Consider the following 21,894-nt stretch of genomic DNA (forward strand, 5'->3'; position numbering starts at 1 on the left):
TCAAAGGACTTCTACTTTTGAGAGTGTACTGGTCACGTGTAATGCCATTCACATACAATGTATAAGCAGAAATAACAGTCTCTTTTTTTTTTTCATTCTTTGTACTTTGAATATGAACGAGTTTGACAAATTTAATCAAGATATTTAAAGGAACATCAGGGACAGTAATCTATCTGTCAACATGAAAATGAGATCTCTTGCATTAGGGCTGTCAAAATAGACATTTTTGTTCCCATTTCCTCATCAAGTCATGTCTTTTCTCTTCACATTGGTGCTGGCAGTATTGCTGCAAAACTGTGAATGTTTGACTTGGCATCTTCTCAGAGACTCCAACCCTAAGCACCTTCTGATCTGGAGATTCTCCCGCCTGAAACCCCTAGCAAACGGGAGACTCCAACTTGATGTGCGCCTAGCGCATATCACGAGCGCAAAGTTCCTTGCGGCCGGTGTCCATGGCCCGCTTGGGCCCTAGAAGCTCTAATAATTAGGATTCTTGATGCTCTCTCGTGCTATCTAAAGGCTTATTTTTCAACATACGAAGACAAAAAGTAAGAAATCATTTCAAAACGGGAGACACAGAGCCAGGGCGGGAGAAATTAAATCTCAAACGGGAGAACGGGAGATTTTGCAAAAGTGGGCTTTCGGCGGGAGATCTCCCGTCGAAAGCGGGAGAGTTGGAGTCTCTGTCTTCTCACTAATGCCCAATCTGCTAAGGGGCAAGTCCAAGATAAGGTCCCCTCAGAAGGTAAAATTTCATCTTTGCTCAATATTGACATGTTTGGTATCATTTTGAAGCTTATGAGTTGAAGTTTTGATTTCCGTGGAGGAAAAAATGATATTATGTAAATTTATGCAAATTTCAAGGGCTTCATTTGCATAAATATGAAACACAGCGTTACGTATGAGACATTTTTAAAAATTCATATTAATTCAAAGGAAAGCAAATAATATTTTATTAATATGTGGACATAAGAAGTTCATCACATAGTTTAACTTGGTATAAAAATTTAGGGATTATGCAAATGATTATGCAAATTAGCTCGTGTCCTATCATGAGATGTCCCATACGTAACAAAATGAGGTCATTTTTTTAGGTTTTTTCTGAAATTGCTAAGGTTATTTTAATGCCCTTTTGGAAAGTTCTAATTTATTGTTTAGAGAAATTAAATACCAGAGAAAAAAGAAAAAAAAAGTAAAAGAAATATTTTTTATTAGGCATTGAAATAATGTTACGTATGGGACAAATGCGTTACGTATGGGACATCCTCATACATATTGCATGTGAATGCATGTAGCTAGCTGGGAAGGTCTCTCAGTACACAAATGGTCAATCATCCTGAAGAAAGCATCCCAACATTGTAGCTACTTTTTGAGTTATAGACACTTGAAACAATACATGAACTTGACTGAACAATTTTCAGAAAGGGGGAGGGGAAAATGGCAAAATACACAATGAAAAAATCAGCATTAAAGGGATGGTATAGTTTTTTTTTTAGAAATGGGGATTCAGTTTTCAACATTTAAAGAGATGATTGGAAACCGTAAATATGAATAACTTAAGAGCATAAAATCCTAAGACTAGAGGAATTCAAAGTTTATGTGATGGAGATCCAATTTGAAATGGTTGTGATATACACGTATATGGAAAAAAAACAAGTAAAATGATTTTTTTTTTTATTGCAAGTGATACACAAATTGTCCTTATTCAGTTTTCAGTAGTAGCCACAACAAAATTCATGGGTATACATACTGAGTTGTGACTCTAATCAATGACCTGACTGCTAGACAGACATCATAATATCTCAATCACTGGGGTTCCACGCAGCAGGTATTGCTTATTTATTAAACTTAATATTTCTTGTGTCAAGTTGTTTTTTATTGAAACTAAATGGCAAACTGCCCTTCATCAATGTAAGTAAACACTTTAAACTATTCAATTTTTCAGTAGTAACTATCCTGATAAAAATAGGGCATATATACTCAGGTTGGTCATAAAAAATATATAAAATATGATTGAAGGTGGTTATGATGGTAAATATCTGGGGAATATTGTTCCCTTGTCAATCAGGATCAGTATTTGAGTTATTTCAACTGATTCCACCTCAATGATTATGCAAAAATTTGTTTAAATGGGCATTTTGCAAAATTATTTTGCAAAATACCCATAAACATGGTTCTCCACACACTAAACGAATGGGGGACAAAGGGCATGCATACCCAGGTTGGTCATAAAAATATAAAAATATGATTGAATATGATTATGATGGTGAATATTTGGGGAATATTGTTTCCTTGACAATCTGGATCAGTATTTGAGTAGTTTCAACTGATTTTACTTCAATAATTATGCAAAATACCCATAAACATGGTTCTTCACACACTAAATGAATGGGGGACAAACTGTCCCATACGTAACTGTCCCATACGTAACACGTCATGTCTGTCTTTAATTAGATCCTGTAATTAGAGCTTTTTGCCTAATGACATGAAACTTACCTGTGATAATCTTGAGTGTTGTGACTTTCATCACAGTGAGTTACAAGTTGTAGAATGATATACTTTCAGAGAGTTTTGAGGTTGAAAAAAATGTTCAAAAAACCAAAATTTTTCTGGTCCCATACGTAACGGCACATATTTTCTCTTCTAGAATAGAATTGTCTAGGTAATTTTTCTCAATTTTTTACATGATTATACTTCTTCTAGATATCAATCACCATGATGAAGTTCAATATGATCAAAGGCCATTAACACTATTTTTCAGGTCATAAAAGTCTCTGAATGTCCCATACGTAACATGCGCATTATCTTGGACTTGCCCTAAGTTATTGTCTAATGAGATGTGGGACACCGTTCAGAGGGGAACATTCATTTCCATCCCAAGTCACAACAGAGGAAAAGGCCTCCCAGCATGCAGATCAGTCAAATGAAGACGACTTCCCTCTCTAGAGAGCAACTACAAAAACCAACTGCACAAGAGATCTCGCAAATCAGTTGATATTGTTATGCCAAAAGTATTTTACACATCTGCCATCACATCTATCAGCCAACATACGACCAAGCTGCTGACAAAAAGGGTAATGATCTAACCACATGAATATTTTGTTGTACAAAAATTGGCATGCTTTGGGTCACCTAAATTTATACCATTATAGTTACTTTTTGCCAGTGAACAAATCATTCAAATAACATTGAAATTAAACTCCCAGACTAAGCTCTAATAACAAGCAATTGTTTCCACTCTTGAGAATAACTGCCACTGTTAAGCAGCATCACACCAATTCCTTGGCAATGACATCAAGTTTCTGAATTATACCATCACCAGATCCAGGGTACACAGACATATCTCAAACTGAGCCATATATAAAACAAGGAAAAGTAGAAATTACGCGGTGCGTAATATATGTCCCCGCCGGAAGTAGCATTTTGTAACAAAATGTACAATACAGGTCAAAAAATCAAGGTCAAAGGTCAAAGAAGTCAAAGGTCAAAATTCTGTGTAGAAGTGTTGAAGCCCTCACCTAGTGCCATCACATAAAGCAAACGGAATCGAAATCGGGTTAGAAATGGCGAAGGAGTAGCATTTTGTAGCCAAATGTACAATACAGGTCAAAAAATCAAGGTCAAAGGTCAAAGAAGTCAAAGGTCAAAATTCTGTGTAGAAGTTTTGAAGCCCTCACCTAGTGCCATCACATAAAGCAAACGGAATCGAAATCGGGTTAGAAATGGCGAAGGAGTAGCATTTTGTAGCCAAATGTACAATACAGGTCAAAAATCAAGGTCAAAGGTCAAAGAAGTCAAAGGTCAAAATTCTGTGTAGAAGTTTTGAAGCCCTCACCTAGTGCCATCACATAAAGCAAACGGAATCGAAATCGGGTTAGAAATGGTGAAGGAGTAGCATTTTGTAGCAAAATGAACAATATAGGTCAAAGGTCAAGGTCAAAGGTCACGACTGAAATTCTGTGTAGAAGTTTCAAAGCTCCCATGTAGTGCTATCATATAAAGCAAACAGAATCAAAATTGGCTCATAAATGACAGAGAAGTAGCAAATTGAAGATTTTGATCACACACGGACGGACACACGGACACACGGACACATGGACGGACGGACACACGGACACACACACGTACGGAGCCCGTTTCATAGTCCCCTGCTCGAACTCGTTCGGCGGGGACAAAAAAAAAACAAACAAACAAAATACCATTCTCCTTGATCTTCTCCCTGACATTGCCAGAAAATCCAAGCTCTGAGAACATAAAAACTGTACCAACACTATTACAGTGCAGCCTACTACCTGAACCGCACAGGATATTAAAGCTGTCTTTCAGGTCATGTGACTTTAGGTGCCCATACCTTTTCCTCCATAGCTTCGTGCAAACAGAGACCAAAACTATCAAATTGACAATATTTGCTTGAAATATGGATGGACTATACAGGATGTTATGACACTCTAGTGTCAACACAGAGGTGTTTCCTTGTACATCGAGTCCACTGTACAGGGACATGTTGTAGGAAAGGATGTCTGGGCAGCCAATTCTTCTAAAATTTTAAATCCCATGAAAACTTTGTGTCTGATCTTCATCTGCCTATCTCTTTACTCACATTCTCATGTTATCCCTTTTTGTATACCAAACAAACTTAAAGTTATGTGTTGTTTGAAGGTTTGCATGGTGAAGTAAATGAGGGAGAAAGGTATGCGGTGACACCATGTGTATGTAGTCCTTAACCGGATTGTTGCTTGGCAGAAGAAGAGCCTAGATAGATGAGAATTGAAGAAGGAAGCGACATATGGGGGTTGTAAGGGGGGAAAAAAGTGAAACTTTAAAGTTTACTGCTTCTTGCCCTCTTCCTGGCTGTATTGTTGTCATGCATTTTAATAAGACTTACACGGATGGACGCTGAAATGAAAAGCATTTCTTCTTCTTTTTTTCTCCCCAATGGTCTATCACTCTGCACACAAACAAACAACTTACCTCTGGTATTGTTATTAATCATCTTTGGCTTCTGCTATTTGATGGCACGAGGTGATCGAATAATATGGAATGTCGTTGTTTACTGTTGTGTTGTGAAGGGTTCTTCCTTCGGCAGGAAATCTTCCCCCAAGATTTGGCCTGTTGAAAATTGTAAAGAATGTAGGTGTAGCAGCGTTGCAAAAGGGCGTGGCAAGTTCTTGCTAGCGTCACTGCGACGACTGCGTTGATGACGGAGAATTGGAGAGGTGGCGGTGATGGTGGTTCTTGGCCCGAGAATTAAAGATACGAACCTTCAAATATGAGGTGTAGGAGCTGCTTATCAGCTTCCATTGGTGAATCTGTTGTCACTTATACTGCATGAGGAAAGGGGGGGGGGGTAGATGGGAAGTGAAAGAGAAACAGAAAATTGGTTGTGAGCCTCGAGTCATAAAATACCTTTCATTTGTCACACACCTTTGCACAAGATTACTGCAGCATACATGTCGATTGAGGAATCTGCAGCTCTGGCTATTGATAAGGCAGTTCTGAATGAGGAACACAGAGGGGAATGGAACTCCTGGGGACACACTGTATCTTTCCAAAAGGCAACCATGGTATTGGTGCCGACAATAAATGTATCCCACGAGACTCAAAGGGTACAAGTAATTTTGCGTAAGTCAAATCGATACTTGGGAATAAGCCGCTTCGTACACCTATGGCTCATTTCATATCATCATATCATTCAATCTGACTGGTACATTTAGCAGTTGCCATTCTCAATAACCTACAGAACATAATATTTTACATCTTTGGCAATCTTTGGGATACTATTCATTACAAGCAGCATGAAATCTATGTATAATTGTATTAGTTCTTCACACTGCTACATTGAATGCACATTTGATCCCCTAGTTCACACACACCAACACAGGTTGTTTGCATGCCAATCACTTTTAATACACACAACAAAATATTTAAGTCTGTGTTACTGTTCTGGTTTTAGGGCAGGACATTTCATATGCAAGCATTTGCAGCAATTCATTTACCTGGTGAATAATTAACCAAGGACTGTAAAGCAGAGAGGCATATCATTTCAGACAGATCTGCTATTTTTTGTTCTTCTTTTAAAAATTAAATCAAGTAGTGGCAATGAGAACTGCTATGATGCATTACAGTTGTAGGAGGGTCACCAGTTGTTGCCTAGGATAAAACATGAAGGCATACAGAATACATTATGCATGTTCAGTGAGCCCCACACAGCCACAATGGATTTAAATCAGGGACAAAGTAGGGAGACGCTTCAACCATCACCTGGGTGTAACGAAATAAACACAACTCATATCTCTCCCCTCGCATTCCTGCGTATGGACAGAGAACTGCGCACAAATGCGCTGTGAATAAGAAAGATCAGCCCCGTCAGTTTCGTTCCCGCGTGCAAGCCAAATGGTTGTCAATTACAGAAATTCTTTGGAGGCAACCTTCGTCTGGACACAGCGGAGACAGAGACTGCGGATGAGATGCTCGGGGAGACCGCAGAAGATCTCCACCGGAAAATGTCAAGTGCTCCTGGGTACGCTGCCTTGCATCTGGTCAAGATTCATATCTCTCAATCCCTGTCTTTTGTGTATTTGTGTATTTGTGTATGCATGTGTGTGTGTGTGTGTGTGTGTGTGTGTGTGTGTGTGTGTGTGTGTGTGTGTGTATGGGGGCGTTCTTAATCAAATAGAGAGAAAAATCGCTTGCGCATACAAACATGTATGTGACATAAAAACCCCTACTGGAAACACTCTACATTAATTCAGCAATCACACTATTTCTCTCAGTTTGCTTCTATCTTCTCTCCATCGTGTGCTAATTTTTGTTGTCTGTCTTTCTGTCCCCCACCCCCCTTTACTATAACTAAAAAAACAAACAATGAACACTTTGAATTCAGGACTTCAGTTCAGCAGAATTCAAGCGTCATTCTTATACAATGTACTGTAGTCTGTACTGTAAAAGTGGATATTTTCGCGCGACTAATTTTTCGTGCTTGGCCGGGTAAGAAGAGTTTCGTGTGTTTTTAATTCCGCGGAATCAAGACATCACGCACAGGAACATATGGCAAGCAAAAATATTTGTGTGCTTTTATTTTCGCGCTAGTTTCTGGTTGCGCGAAATATGCGCGAAAATTTCCACTTTTACAGTACTTGTTCATGACTTCAATGACACAACTACAATTCAAAAGCACATTTGAGAGTTACCTGGTTCAAAGTGTGGGGATAGCACCAATCAAGTTTGGTACACTGGGTAATAAATAAATGATAATGGCCACTGCAAAATGCACCATTCAAACTGATTACATTATCTATAGTTGTTCATGATCTTTACATGAACTTTAAGACAAAGCTCCAACACACGGCGGGCTGGATAGCTGTATATTTGACCTCCGCCATTCGTAAGGCAATGAGTCAAGTAGATAAAACAGCAGCGACTGCCGCCAATCCCCATATAATCTCTCTCATCTGGTGGATCAAAGAGCGCTCCACCAGGCAAGCACACGTCGCGTTTAATCCGCCTCAACTGCTCAAGTCCCATAAACCGACTGCAATTCAATTTGGCCAGAGGGCCCCTTCAAATGCTGCGGGGTTGAATTCCCGGGCTATTGGTTTGAGCAGTCAGCCCACCCACATACAAGCTCTGAATGAAATAATCTATTTCGCCAGTACCTCCTTGATTTCGCAAACTCATGTCATCACGACATATTCTTAAGGGCAATAGTTGTCGGTACTTTCAAACGCTCTCATAAAATGATTAAATTTCATTCAGCGTCGTTGAATTCCTTCGAACACCAACACTGTCTACTGCACACGTGTATCCTGAGGTTTATACCAAGCTGGCCATTAATTTTGAACTTCAACTTTATTCACCAATAACATGTCACTGATGTAGTAGGTTTGAAGACAAGATGATAAATACTTCATAGAGAGTCATGCTCTCAGACAGTGAAATTTCAAAATATAACCATGAGTGCCCACCCATGAGATACCTGTCCAGCACCCCCATACACATACATGTATACTGCATATGAGTGTATGACACTACAAATGCAAAATCTGAGTTAGCCCTTTTGATCTGACCTTTCTGAGATTTCTTCACAGAAAATAGGAGAAATATTCAAGAATTGGCAATCCAATTACACTTTCCCCTTCCCATTTGAATCAACTTGATGAAATTCTGATGGACATCTTTATTATGAACCACAACAGATGGGGGAAAAATGCCCTCAGTAGCCCGTCAAATGACTCCTCTATACCACAGTGCATCTGCGAGACATTTCATGTCATGAACGAGTTAAAACCCTAACCAATTCTTTCTATAGATTCATTCATTTTCCACCTCATTTGTTTTTCAGTGAACAATAAGTCTGCTGGACAAGAATTGTGAATTTCTTTTGTTCCCGGGTCTTGCCCCCCCCCCCCCCCCCCCCCCCCCCCCCAACGAACCAACAACCTTGATAGCTCATGGGGGCACAGGAGTTATTTGGTGTATCTTTGTTTACAGGCTATTGCTGAATGCAAAAGTATTTGAACCATTCACTCTGATGCCATGGCTCTCCACACACAATACTTTCTTTGACAGTCATGGTGATTATGTAATCAATCCACATCTCAAGGAAAAGTGAAGGGGGGGGGGGGGGAGAGGGGGCATTCCTCATTCAGTTATTTCACTCCATATCTTAATTTCTTTTTCTGGGTTCATGTGGTTTGTTTACTTTCTTTTTTATGTAAAAAGTGGCATGCATGGATTCACTGCTGATGATACAGGTAAACCATAGCTGCAGCTTGCTCTTGCATTACATAGAACCTTCAATAGAAATGTACACAGCTTGTACACCTGCAGAGGTGCTGTCCTGTCTTGCACTACTTCTGGAGTACCGGTACCACGATAACCATCCTATCTTGGAAGAGAGGTATACATTTGTATGTGCTGTCCCTATGTTGCCAATGGACCAGAGTCCCTCATGCATTCTGCTGTTATGGTAACAAATGTCCTGGACAACTAGAAACCTCACCAATCTCACCACTTGGTCACCATGGCAACAAACAATGCTCACACTAGATATAAAACAATGAAGGGCATCTTGACAGGAATAGGTGAATTAAAAACCTTGTTGCTTTCTTCTCGGGTGGGGGGGGGGGGGGGAGAGAAAAGGAGTTAATTTGAACATGATCACTCTCATCTCTCTGTTACACACACACAATTGCTTGCATCCCCTACCCCCCCCCCCCCCCCCCCCCCATGCCCACACACACTATAAAAACAGGCAATTGTTGTAATGCTTGCATCAGTGGTCAGCATTGAATGCATCATTACTGACAGCAAATTGAATCCTTTGTTTATATCCAGTGACAACCGCGTCTCCATAAATCTTCCACCTCAAAAAACAGGCTGATGCGTATCACATGGATAATGGTGGCCCACATCAGACTGGAAAATGAGGGATGCTTGTCTATGACTGTTCGCCAACAGGCTTTAAATGTGCGCACACAGACACACACAATTATGCACACACATACAGTGTACGTACACTCACAATCCAAGAATACATAAAACATTCAAACAACAGAACACAACATAAACATACACTTTATGTACACACCCATAAAAGCCCTTTCAAGCAAAGTATTTTTTCCACATACATACAATGTATGACTGGCGACAGTGTGTTGACACAAAATATGTCATGGCTTGTTAGGCCATGTAATGTTTGTCTTTGAATGGTGACCTGTCTGTGTCATTTCAATTGTCTCAGCCAAAACAAACACAACGCAAAAGTACAATGTAAAGCTCTGAAGGGCAGATTCTATGCTCAGCATATTACAATATACATTGGCAAGAGCTGGCTCTCCTACCCCACCCCCCCCCCCCCACTTCAAGTCATGTGCATCTGTGGATATATACTGATACATGTATGCCTACATACTGTCCATTCAAAATTAGTCACAAGGCATATACTAGCAAGGAAATATATTGCAATATTTATCAAAAATATAAATGTTTGACTTTGTCATTCACATTGAACTGAAAAATAACAACGCCATAGCGTATCATAAAAACAAATTGATTACCAATACCACTTATGCTAATGGTCTATTCTGCCAATCAGAATTGATGTACATGTACCTACATTGGATGTGTAAACAATAACCTGACCAGCAAGCTGCACATTCTATGTGTGGCTGCAGGGAGTAATCTGAAAGTCAATAGGAAGTCACATGACCAAAATTCAGACTTGTTGTGGCGAGGGTTAGCATCGCAAATCAAAGCAGCTGACATTGAACAGAAAAATCACAAGCCATCCTGCGATTCTTCTGCCGATGTTCAGGGTGGCCTCTGGCACGGTTGCCTAGCAACTTTCATTGTAATGTCACACTCTTCCTAACACAACAAAAGTTCTCTGTCAGCTTGAAATCTCCTGCAGGGGAATTCTCAACATATCAACGGAGCATAATTTACATTGAAGATCAAGTAACAATCAGATGACAGGACAGACACACAACATAATGAATCAGACACAGCATATGCATTCTAACTACCCAGAAAGGTTCCCTCCATGAAACATGGATGGGAATCCAAACATACTGTAACACACACATCGCACACACAAGCCATGGAAAACTCAATACCCCACAATGTAAAAATTGAATAAAACTATGTAAAAGAAACAAATTGAAAGAAATTCAACATCAGTTTGTCACGTGGTATACCACCCCATTTCGATTCTTAAAATTTTAGATGCTCTTCTATCTGAAGGGGAAACTAAAACTACCTACATGCTAGCTCTAAAAGATTACCTGGTATCTACACATTTGCACAAATGCGATGATTTCTCCTTTTATTTCTCTACTCATGTTACTGCTAATGTGAACATCATAAACAAGTACTCATAAAACTTGTTCACGAATTTTAGTAAAGCCAGGTAACGATATTGCCGCCAGCAACTTTGACGGCATTGCACTACAAGACATAAATTTTGCCTGACATACTACAGTATTTACTGCCAGTACCTAAATGCCAAAGGGAATCTATAATTCATGACATCACTAGACACATTAGTTTTTGTTTTTTATTAAGGACTCCTTATCACTGACATTGCTATTCTTCAGCTGCATATCTCTAACTTAAAAGATAAAACTATGTTTAAAAACGTGTTTCGAAAGGCATCACACAAACAGTCTTGGGATGGCATGCTAATTTAAAAATCATACAGTGTAGGATCACAATTCGAGAGTTGTTACTGTAAAGTTACTTTGTGCCATTCAACCCTGAAAGTACATGCCAACTTACAAGTAGGCACATGATATAAACACATTTCAACCAAGCTTTGTGTTTATCTACTTTGCAAAGAGTTTTTAGACACACACACAAAATTGTCGAGTCCATTTGCTGGGAAGCTACACCACATCATGCCTGCAAAGATGAATAATTCACAGAGGAATAAAGATAACCAGTTCTGAACATCTACAGACAAACTGAGAAGGAATATTTGGTACTGGCACACAAAGTGAAAATGCACAATTTGCACAATGTCAACTGCATTTGAAATACATACCTGTGTATATTTCATTGCTGTCCATGACATGCTCTTGATGACATGCCACAAATCAACTTCTTTGTGATTTGCACAAGTTTTTAATGCTAACGACCCCATTTGCAAATTCATCACGAGATTTGAGACCACAGAAATTAACTGTTTTGTATCTATTACACAGCTCAAATGGTAAAAAATAGCGACTATATAGGCCCTACATTTATGTAGATTCAATGGTTGTGTTGACCTAGTGCTGACTCTGTGTCAAAATATGATTGTTGAATCTCTAATTGGTTTACTGAAAGGTAGAGAGTGATGACAGAATATCATCAAGAAATCAAATTTATTGAGTTATTAGAGAAGGCTGACAATGGCAAAGAATGGCTAAAATTTTGACTTCATTTCAGGCACACTAACTACAATTGTACAATTGTCTCACATTCAAACTATTATAAAGCCTATGACCTTTAGGCCCAACATACACAGGTTTTCATGTCTTGCCTGTATCCATGTACAGTGTATCAAGCATTTTTGGATGTTTCAACAACCTGTTCTTACTATCAGATCACAGAATGGTGAGATCATGCATCTAACACTGTGCGCATTGAGCTTCAAGGCACAAGACTCTATCTCTCTCTTTTTCTCTCTTACTGACTTAGAATAGAAGCTGTGCAATCACAAACGAAAACATTTGAAGACTAAATGAGGTAAAATACTTCCCATCACATCAGTTCACTATTCAAAAGCCATAATGCCAATTTTGTAAGATGCTAATGGCACTAGAGAAATCATTCCTAATTTTCCCTGAAGAAGTATATTCCATTATTGCAGTCCCCTATTTAAACATCAAATTGATCCATAAACTATCATAAGCCCCTCTGGGCAACAATAGACTTGGAGACTTGTAGATCTTTACTGACTCTTTAAAAATTACATTTTAATGTAGACTGCTATAAAGCTACCGTTATGACTTTGCAGAAATTCTGAATGGTTTATATAAATATGACAAATAATCAAACCAGCCCAACAAATCACATGTTATCCGCAAAGTTTAGCTCAACCCTTGTCAACATTATCAAATCCTGGAAATGTGTGTAATTAGCCATATAAAACAAAGCCCTCCATTCCCATCCCCGCCCCCCCCCCCAAAAAAAGAGCTCAGTTCTCGATGATACTCCATTACCACCAACGACCGTATACCTGGGCTTGTAGTAATTCCTGAAGGCCAACACTACCTACAGTGTATTTCAATCCATACAGGAAACAAAGCAAGCCAGCAATGCGCAAAGAAGGGCATCTTATTTTCATGAATTTCGCAAGAGCCAAGATTTACAAAATCAAAATGTACACGAAAGTTCTTGTGTACACTATATGCATTGAATGTCAGTGGCAATTCGTGAAAACTTTATGCCACGAAACAGCCGTCGGCTCCAATTTGCCAACATTTATACCGCAAAAAAAAAAGGCTGTAGGCTCAAATTCGCAAAAATTTAATGCTGCAAAAATATCTTGCCATACAGTATGCAAAACTGTTGAATATCATACCCCAAAATGTAGTAATTGTGACTTGTACGACTCTCTGTGTAATTGAGCAATGTCTGAAAAAAAGCAATTTCTACTCACAATCTACAGTATCAATGCACTTTACTCTGTCAGCTGTGCATCTGTAGTGGCTCCAAGCAAGAAAGTGTTGGAATTGTCAAAATGTGCCTGCACTGAATAAATCAAGAAGGAAGTGCGAGATGGACTTTCAGAGCAAACTGAATCCACTTCTATTTTTGCGACAACAAAAGTAAATGTAAAAGGTCATTGCTCAGAACAAGTACGATTGCACACACAGAAAATAAATGAATAAATAACTTCCCTTACTGTATATACAACTTGTAGCTCAATGCATCATTTATAATACTTATTTCTAATTGTAACAAGCAAAATATGTCAACCATGTGCTGCTATTTAAAAAACTTCCTGCAGATTTTAGAGTTGATATATTATCCAGAGTAATATTGTAGAACCAGAAATATTTGCGGCATTATATTTTGCAAACTGGAGACAATGGCATCTTTTGCAGGATGAGACTTTTGCGAATTACCATCAATTGGCATTCAATGCAGAAAACCTATAAACCAGAACTTTACGTGCATTACAATTTTGCTATCTTAGCTCAGTGCAAAGTTGCTGAATATCTTAGGCACACAAAAATTTATGATTTTAAGGTATTCAGAACTTGGTCTACTTCAGTTGAAAACACCAACTTGAAGCTGTAGTCCAAAACAGGAGCATGAGTCAAACATTCAATACACAAGTTGCAGTCTTGGTGATGATCTTAAATGGATGTATACAATGTATGTTGTATGTTTTTGAATTAATGTACACAGTAGTTCACACAGTTCATGACAAACCTTTGCTTCATGCAAGCTGACATTTTGATCTCTTGGGGAATTACAGCACATTGAAGGCAGTGGTGCTTGCCATGAGGGGTTAGGTATATTATGTTGCATCTTTCAGCAGATGCATGAATAAATCATACCCAAGCAAGCACACGCTCTGTAATTCATCAATGCCACTTCCAATTGCAATGCTTTATGTTTGCCATGCGTGCCAGTCTCGAACCTTGCCTGGCGTGGACACTACCATTCATGCTCCAGCAATTCCTGAATGATTTTAATTTTAAAGGCTTTTTAATACTCGATCCAGACATGGTGTTATTGTATCATGAGATGGCAAAAGACACTGAAGGGATTTTCAGTGCCTTATTCCATTTGTTCAATGTAAATGTCATCGGTCTGCACTAATACTGACTGTACAAAAGAATCATTTGCCATCATATATATCTGTGGCACTGAATATGAGCACAACTACTGAACAAGGATTTAAAGGGACTGTACAGTACTGGTTCAGGTAGGGATTCATGTTTTGAACAATCCTAAGTGAGATAATGAGAAACCTTATATGGAATACGGAAGAGCATGTAATTTTGAGAAAGATTCAACGTTTATTTGATGAAAATTGGTTTTCAAATGGCTGAGATATCCAAAAAAGTGATAATAATAAAAGGCGACAGGCCACAACTTTATTAGGATCTCTTTGTTTCACTTTGTTTTTGGATATCTCAGTCATTTCAAAACCGATTTTCATCAAATAAACTCTTGATACCCCTTAGAATTGCATGCTCTTTGACATCTCATAGAGTGGTTTCTGAATATTTCGCAAAACGTTAAAAGCCAAATCCTCACCTCAACCAGAACTGTACACACCCTTTAATACTGTATGTTGCTGTAGTTTCATGGGCTCACATACAATGTACTATAAGGGTAAAATGATGAAAACAACATCCACAATGGCATAAAGGCATAAATACACTTTGTAACAAGTGATGTTGTTGGGCTTTGACTTGATATCATTAATCACTCTCTTGAATATGACACAATTCTGGTTTTTTTTTTTCGTTTTTTTTTTTTTTTTTTTGGTATCATGTCCTTTTGTTGATTCCATTCTAGCCACAGTCAGCAATCTTTACAAGACGGTACACATATTCAAATGGTTCTCCTTTTAATATTTAGTTTTTCATTTCGTAAACTGGCAGCCAGATGCTCAATATTTGGTGGGATCTTCAGTAATTGATCTGGACTATTCCTAAATTTTGCATGGTCACACCTATCAAATAGAAAACCCCCAAAACCAAAACAAAACAATACCCACCCCTTCAAAACAAAAAGAAGAAAGAAAGAAAAACTAAATACATTTTTGAAGTGAAAGGATAAGACTCTAGTGATGGCTTGGATATTCCTCCTTCCTTCATCTGTTTGACATCAAACATATTTTCCTGAATAAATTTCAGTCTGGTTTGGCATGACCTATTAAAAAAAACTGCAACAAATACTACAAATAGGTTTGTTTCCTAGAATCTTAAAAGAAAAAAGGGTCTATAAGTTTAAAAAAAAAAAAAAACTACAAACAAATTTTGTCTACATTATTACCAGGAACAGTACTCAATTGGGCCATATGAGCTAGCAAAATATCATTTGAAAGTCCTTGCTATACACTGCCATGTCCTTGCCAATAAACACTCATGTTTTAAAGTCTTGCCTTTGAATACATACAACATCTTGCTTTCCCTATGCCACATGTACACAAATCAAAAATAATAAAAACAAATGCATATCAATATGAATCTATTGTATGAAGATTCTTTTGCTTTTATATCTCCTCACAAAGTGTTGGAAATGCTTCCACTAAAATACTACACCCCCCCCCCCAATTTCTGATTTCAAAAGGGATCGTTATGGGCAAACAGGCAGACTACTGGAGCATTGCATATATAAGTTATTACATGTATACAATAAAATGCACTTTACATTCTTCTGCATACACAGTTTCCACAGTGACCATAAACACTACACCTAAACACACAAAGAAAGAGTGTACACCCCAGTGAAGCCAAGAGAATATATCTCTTCTATTGGAAATCAGCATTCTTTATACTAAAAAAGGATCACTGAAGCCTATTTTCCTTTTTGCTTATGTTTTACTTTGTTTGTTTGTTTGTTTTTTCAGGCTGGGATAGAAAAGCCACACTGCAATCAAAAGTTGAAGCTTTCCTCGGAGAATATCTGCGATACTGTCATCGTCCTCGCTGCACAGACTCCCGTCGGTGGAAGAAATGACGTCTACCAGACTCTATGCTGTACTGGGGGGCAAGATCAGGTTATTGAATGTGACACCTCATCACAAAGGGGTCAGAGTCAACATAGTGGGGGTAGCATTGTGAGGGAACGAAAAGCCAAACAAAAGCACTGTCGCCAAGCAACCATTTCCAGCTGTTGATGGTGCAGAGATCCCCCACCCCCCCCCCAACAAAAATAACTGCAAAAATCTGCTTATGGGCAAACACACCACAAACTGAAAGAAATCCAATATATGCAGTATTCTCCCATATTCCATGAAATCCATTCTAGATTCCCCACCTCCTCTCAATATTATTGGATTTCTGTAAGATCTGTATTTTCTTCTACGGCAGAATTGTGGGCACGGTGTTGTTCAGGATGCTTGCATAAACCAGTCAACTGTGCATTACATCTGGGATAATACATTGTACCTTTGTAAGAAATTGTATGCAGACATTAGTGATGCAATAAAAATCTTAGCAACAAATTCAGCAAGCTTCAGCAACCTTCAGGATCAAGGTGGGATTGCCATCACAGAGATTTTTGTTTTATAAAGCAAATCCCTGCAAAATACACGATGCAGATTTGTAGGATAACAGGCATAACAATCACAACAATTGCACAAGTCTTTATTAATATTCAACTGCTCTCCATGCTATGAACTCAAAGTGAAAAAAAGTCAAGTTTCAGATACTTCAATAATTTTTAAACAAAATATAATGCCACAAAGAAGTAAAGAAACTATTATTTGGAATCAGCATAAGCTCTGGCACATACACACATATACAACATACAGTACATACTGGAAATTTTCTGCTGTTCTTTAAAGAAGTCCAAACATCCCAAGTTTACATGTCATCTTTTCCTTTTTCTTTGCGACAGTTTCTACAATTAATGTAATTCCTATTAAAAAAAAAATGATCACGATGATGACAAAACAGCATCTATATAGCGCCATTTATCTGCAGAAACATTCAAAGATAACCAGTTCCCACAATGCATCACACAACATTCTCAAGTTGCTGGGAAAAGTAGGTTTTCAGTTCAGATTTGAAGGTATTGAGGTCATTACAAAATTGAAGTGGGATTGGCAGAGAGTTCCACATAATGTGACGAACAAGAATGGGGAGATGAAAGGTGAACACAGAATACATTCTAAAAACACTATTCGTCCTCCTCTCACTCTCGTCATTACAGATGATTCAAACACACTCACCTCTATGTACAGTAGGCTATTCCATTATCTGCATGGTGGTACAATGGCTGTGTGAGCTCTGCCCTCCAAACAGATTAAATGATCCCCCTTATTTTTCGCTAATTGCGTGCCAAAAATTAAACCTGTGAAGTATACATCCTTGACAAAAGACAAGGAAAATGCACTGCCCTCCTGTAAATACCCTGGAGAGAGAGAGATGGGTGATGGGTTGATCGAGGACGAACGAGGAGGATCAAAAAGTCTGGATTCAACACCAGCCACCCTCTACCACCATCGCGAGTTTGCCCTCCCTGGCGTAGAGGCACAGAGAAAGAGAACGCTGTCAAGGAGCTACAGCTCCTTTTATACACCCGACTTGCTTGTCCCTCACCCCCCTTTCACCCTTTTCTCAACCTCTTTCAAACACCTCCCCCAGGGAAATCAATGGACCTCTAGGCCCTTGTCTTCATCGAACAATTGCACAGGGAAAAGATGCTTGGCATCATAGACAATAAGATGGAAACTGGAGCATATTGGACTGAATAAAGACCGACTTAGGCACTCCTGGTGCCCTCAACCACTCACCCAGGTCACCCCATTGTTTCCTCATCTCAAGAATCAGATGAAGAGACCCTGTATTGATTACTTCAGTGTGTACAAACAATAAGGTTGCAAACAACAGTCTGTATGGAAGATGGTGGGGGGGGGGGGGGGGTGTGCCAGTGGATTCTGTCAAGGTTCATATCTTTAAAAAAATAAATAAAGGGGAATGACACCTAAATATATCATGTTGACTGGGTGAATGCAGAAATATGAATAGTAGTACACTGTAGTAGACATCAGCAAAGTTTGGGGGAAATCAGACAATCTTTTGAAAAGTTATGATTTGATTTTGTGTGTGTGTGTGTGTGTGTGTGTGTGCAGCCATCTCTAGAGATGAGAGAACTAAAACAGTTTGTGACATAAGACAATGTACAATCTGTATGTACAGTTGAACCTCTCGTATCCGGACAAGTCGGGACCAGGGCTCATCCGGATAAGGGATTTGGCCGGATACTGGAGACTCAATGCTTTATACATGTACATGTACATCACATACACATGTACTGATGTAGCCCATTGTAGTACCACATGTAGTAATGTGTATATTGCAACCTTTTCATTGTTACATTTGGGGATGTTTGGGGATGTTAAAATGTCTGAAGGTTAGCAATTTGGGAGGAAATTTGATGTAATGTATGTTAATCATGTTGGAAGTAACATGTAATTCATGTGTGTTTGTGTAGGAGTTCTCAAGGAGTTGGGAATCCCCCTTTCCTCCCGTAACTATTTTTAAAAACTAGAGAGGGGCCGTCAAAGGCGGCAGACCCACGCCTAAAGTACAAAGTCAGGGTAAACATAATGTGCATTCGGTCATCTACCAGAATTCGGCCACTTAATTGCCAGTGTGCTTTATCACCAGCCAGTGAGTTCTACCAAAGATCGTACACTGAAGTGTACGATCTTTGGTTCTACAGTCACATCACACGCAAATCACATAATTACACATACGGTATTAACACTCATTCACGTACAGGAAAGTCCTTAAGTCTCCTCCAAAAATCCATCGAAAATCCCAAATTCCACCGTCAAAAGTGCAGAATCGGAACTTTTCCAAGCGCGCGAATTAAGTCCAGTTTTAAGAGTATTGTCTACGCGACGGGTCGCGGAAAAAGCGCTAAAAATCTAGAAATACGCCGTTTTCTTGCGGGATATTTTGATTATAGCAAGCCGAGAGTGTGATGATATCAAAGGTCGTATGAGTGTACGATCTTTGATGGTATCCACAAAAGCAAAAAAGAAAAACAAAATTTACGTACCCCCTAGGCAATTACCCCTATGATTAGTGTCTACGGGAATTATTCAATGCAAGGGTTGAATGCAAATGTCTACTGCACCAGTATTCGGCCACCAACGAGCGCCGCAACGTCGCCGGTGCAATTTTGCACCAACAGTGTAGAGCGCGATGCATTTTCAGCGGCCTTGCACACGCATTGACATTGAGCACGCATATCGTGCAGTGTGACTGCGACCGAGCAAAATGCTCCTCCAACGAAAAAAACAATCAATGTTAATTTGAAAAATCATCAAATATCAAAGGTCGTATGAGTGTACGATCTTTGATGGTATCCACAAAAGCAAAAAAGAAAAACAAAATGTACGTACCCCCTAGGCAATTACCCCTATGATTAGTGTCTACGGGAATTATTCAATGCAAGGGTTGAATGCAAATGTCTACTGCACCAGTATTCGGCCACCAACGAGCGCCGCAACGTCCCCGGTGCAATTTTGCACCAACAGTGTAGAGCGCGATGCATTTTCAGCGGCCTTGCACACGCATTGACATTGAGCGCGCATATCGTGCAGTGTGACTGCGACCGAGCAAAATGCTTCTCCAACGAAAAAAACAATCAATGTTAATTTGAAAAATCATCAAAATACGGGCCAGTTTGTGATGACGGAGAACGAACTTTCATAAATCTAGAAGGACATAGTCCCTCAAATAGGCCTAAACGTAAATTTCGGAATTCTTACGAACATTTGAGTAGCGAAGTCGGATCGTTGGGGAGTTTATGTCTTCGTATGGTAGCGGAAAATCGCAAAGTGAGAAACGGGAAATTTTCGGAATGGTCACTATACCATGGGGTCAAAACTTCAAGGTCACACAGAATTTGCAAGGGTCAACCGATTATCACCAAAATCTAATCGATTCTTTCCTGTCATTATCCAAACATTCCCTGAACATTTCGTGCAAATCCGTTTACCCGTTCTCTTGTTATCTTGTACACAAACAAACAAACAAACAAACAAACAAACAAACAAACAAACAAACAAAAACAAACAAACAAACAAACAAACAAACAAACATACGGAACCCTTTACATAACCCCCTGCCGATTTTCATCGACGTGGGTAATAATCACGGCGAGATTGCGTCCGTATAATAGAGAGATCCGGATAAAGGGAGGCCGGATAAGAGAGGTTCAACTGTACAACTACTGTATATAGAGAAATATAATATCGGAGAATTCCACAAAATCAAATGTAATTTTTAATTTAAAATATTCAAACATTTTCTCGACTTCTTTGACATATATTTCAATGTGGAAGTCAAAAGAATATCATTTTTATGGAAGTGTGCAATACGTAACATTGTAGCACATGACAGAATGCCTTTACATGCACAATGTTTTCACTTGTACCAGATAATCAAGGTAATGGCCATCTGAAGTCACTGTACACCACTTTGCGATGCCATACTCTACACCTTGTGAAATGCTCACATCAGGGCAGAAATTATGGACCTTCTTGGCATGGGCATGTAGCACTCTACTGCCTCAATGCATCCTAATTCTCATTAATACGCAAATTTGAATTTAATCTACAAATTAATGAATACAGAACATGATACTTACATAGCACCCTCATGCCCAAAATTATTAGTTCTGTTCCATTCAAGAAACAGAAGGTAGGTCATCACAATTTGCCTGGTAATAAAAAACAAGACTGCCTTGTTCCCCTTGACCCAATAATCTTTTCTTCAATATTGATACATGTACGACGATATCGCATGAATAATGAGAACAAATGAAATGGGGGACAGTACACGCTTCCTCCGCATGCATCTCTTTAGTGTAGCTCTATTTTTAGATATATGCTACAAGTCGGTCCAACTGCGTAAGGAGCAGGATACATCGTGAAAATCTCATGACGGAACACTGTCCACCGCAGACGAGGATCAATGCAGGCAGTGGGCTCGAGAAGGAAGCAAGATTTGAATGCAAGAGCAAGCAAGGGAAGAGAGCAACAAAGGGGGGGGGGATGAAGATGGAGAGGAGAGAGAGAGAGGAGAGAGGGAGAGATGGTGGATCGGAGTGATGTCTTGCATTGATCAAAGATTTCCCCATCATCTCTCATTTGGGAGTTGAACCATCCAGGAGCCGATGGGTTGCATTCTCTACCTGCACTACTTACTGTCCCGAACGACAATCGGGCTGGGAAATCTTTGCCATTTCATTTCCCTATGAATGCTGCTACTGTAGGTCTTGAAATGCTGATTTGACACCACAATTCCACATATCGACTCATACACACACGAGACACAGCAGTATCAGCCTGCAAGAAGCTACAGTACCGTGTACGCCTCAATTCAAGATTTGTTCATATTGGTGATGCATTCATGCAACTTCCAGATGCCTGCATCCACCCACACAGCCCTGTAATGCTTGATCATTATCTGCCTTCCAACTACATATAACACCATCATGACCCAAAACGCTTCCAGGATTTCAGGATACGATTCAATAATGATCCTCATTCATCACAGCAGGTACATCCTCAAAAGGACAGGAAATGAGAATACATGGTGGAATCTATCACCCGATAACAGGATAGGGATGCAATCCAAATTATTTCCTGGAATTCATGTGTAATCACGCACATCCAGAGAAGAAGATCACGGGCAGACATGT

General features: G+C 39.2%; 1 protein-coding gene across 1 annotated transcript in view; it reads right to left on the minus strand.

The window, feature by feature from the left end:
- Nucleotides 1-21,894, minus strand: part of LOC139721610 (influenza virus NS1A-binding protein homolog) — a 60,944-nt gene that overhangs the window by 26,900 nt on the left and 12,150 nt on the right. The window contains exon 2 of the mRNA XM_071632941.1: nucleotides 4,972-5,324. Within this exon, the coding sequence (XP_071489042.1) occupies nucleotides 4,972-4,993 (22 nt within the window). The 5' untranslated portion in view covers nucleotides 4,994-5,324. The remainder of the gene's footprint in view (nucleotides 1-4,971; nucleotides 5,325-21,894) is intronic.

Source organism: Diadema antillarum, unplaced genomic scaffold, assembly GCF_040938485.1.
Source record: "Diadema antillarum isolate AM-2024a unplaced genomic scaffold, OU_Dant_1.0 scf00000146, whole genome shotgun sequence".
NCBI classification, from domain to species: Eukaryota; Metazoa; Echinodermata; class Echinoidea; order Diadematoida; family Diadematidae; genus Diadema; species Diadema antillarum.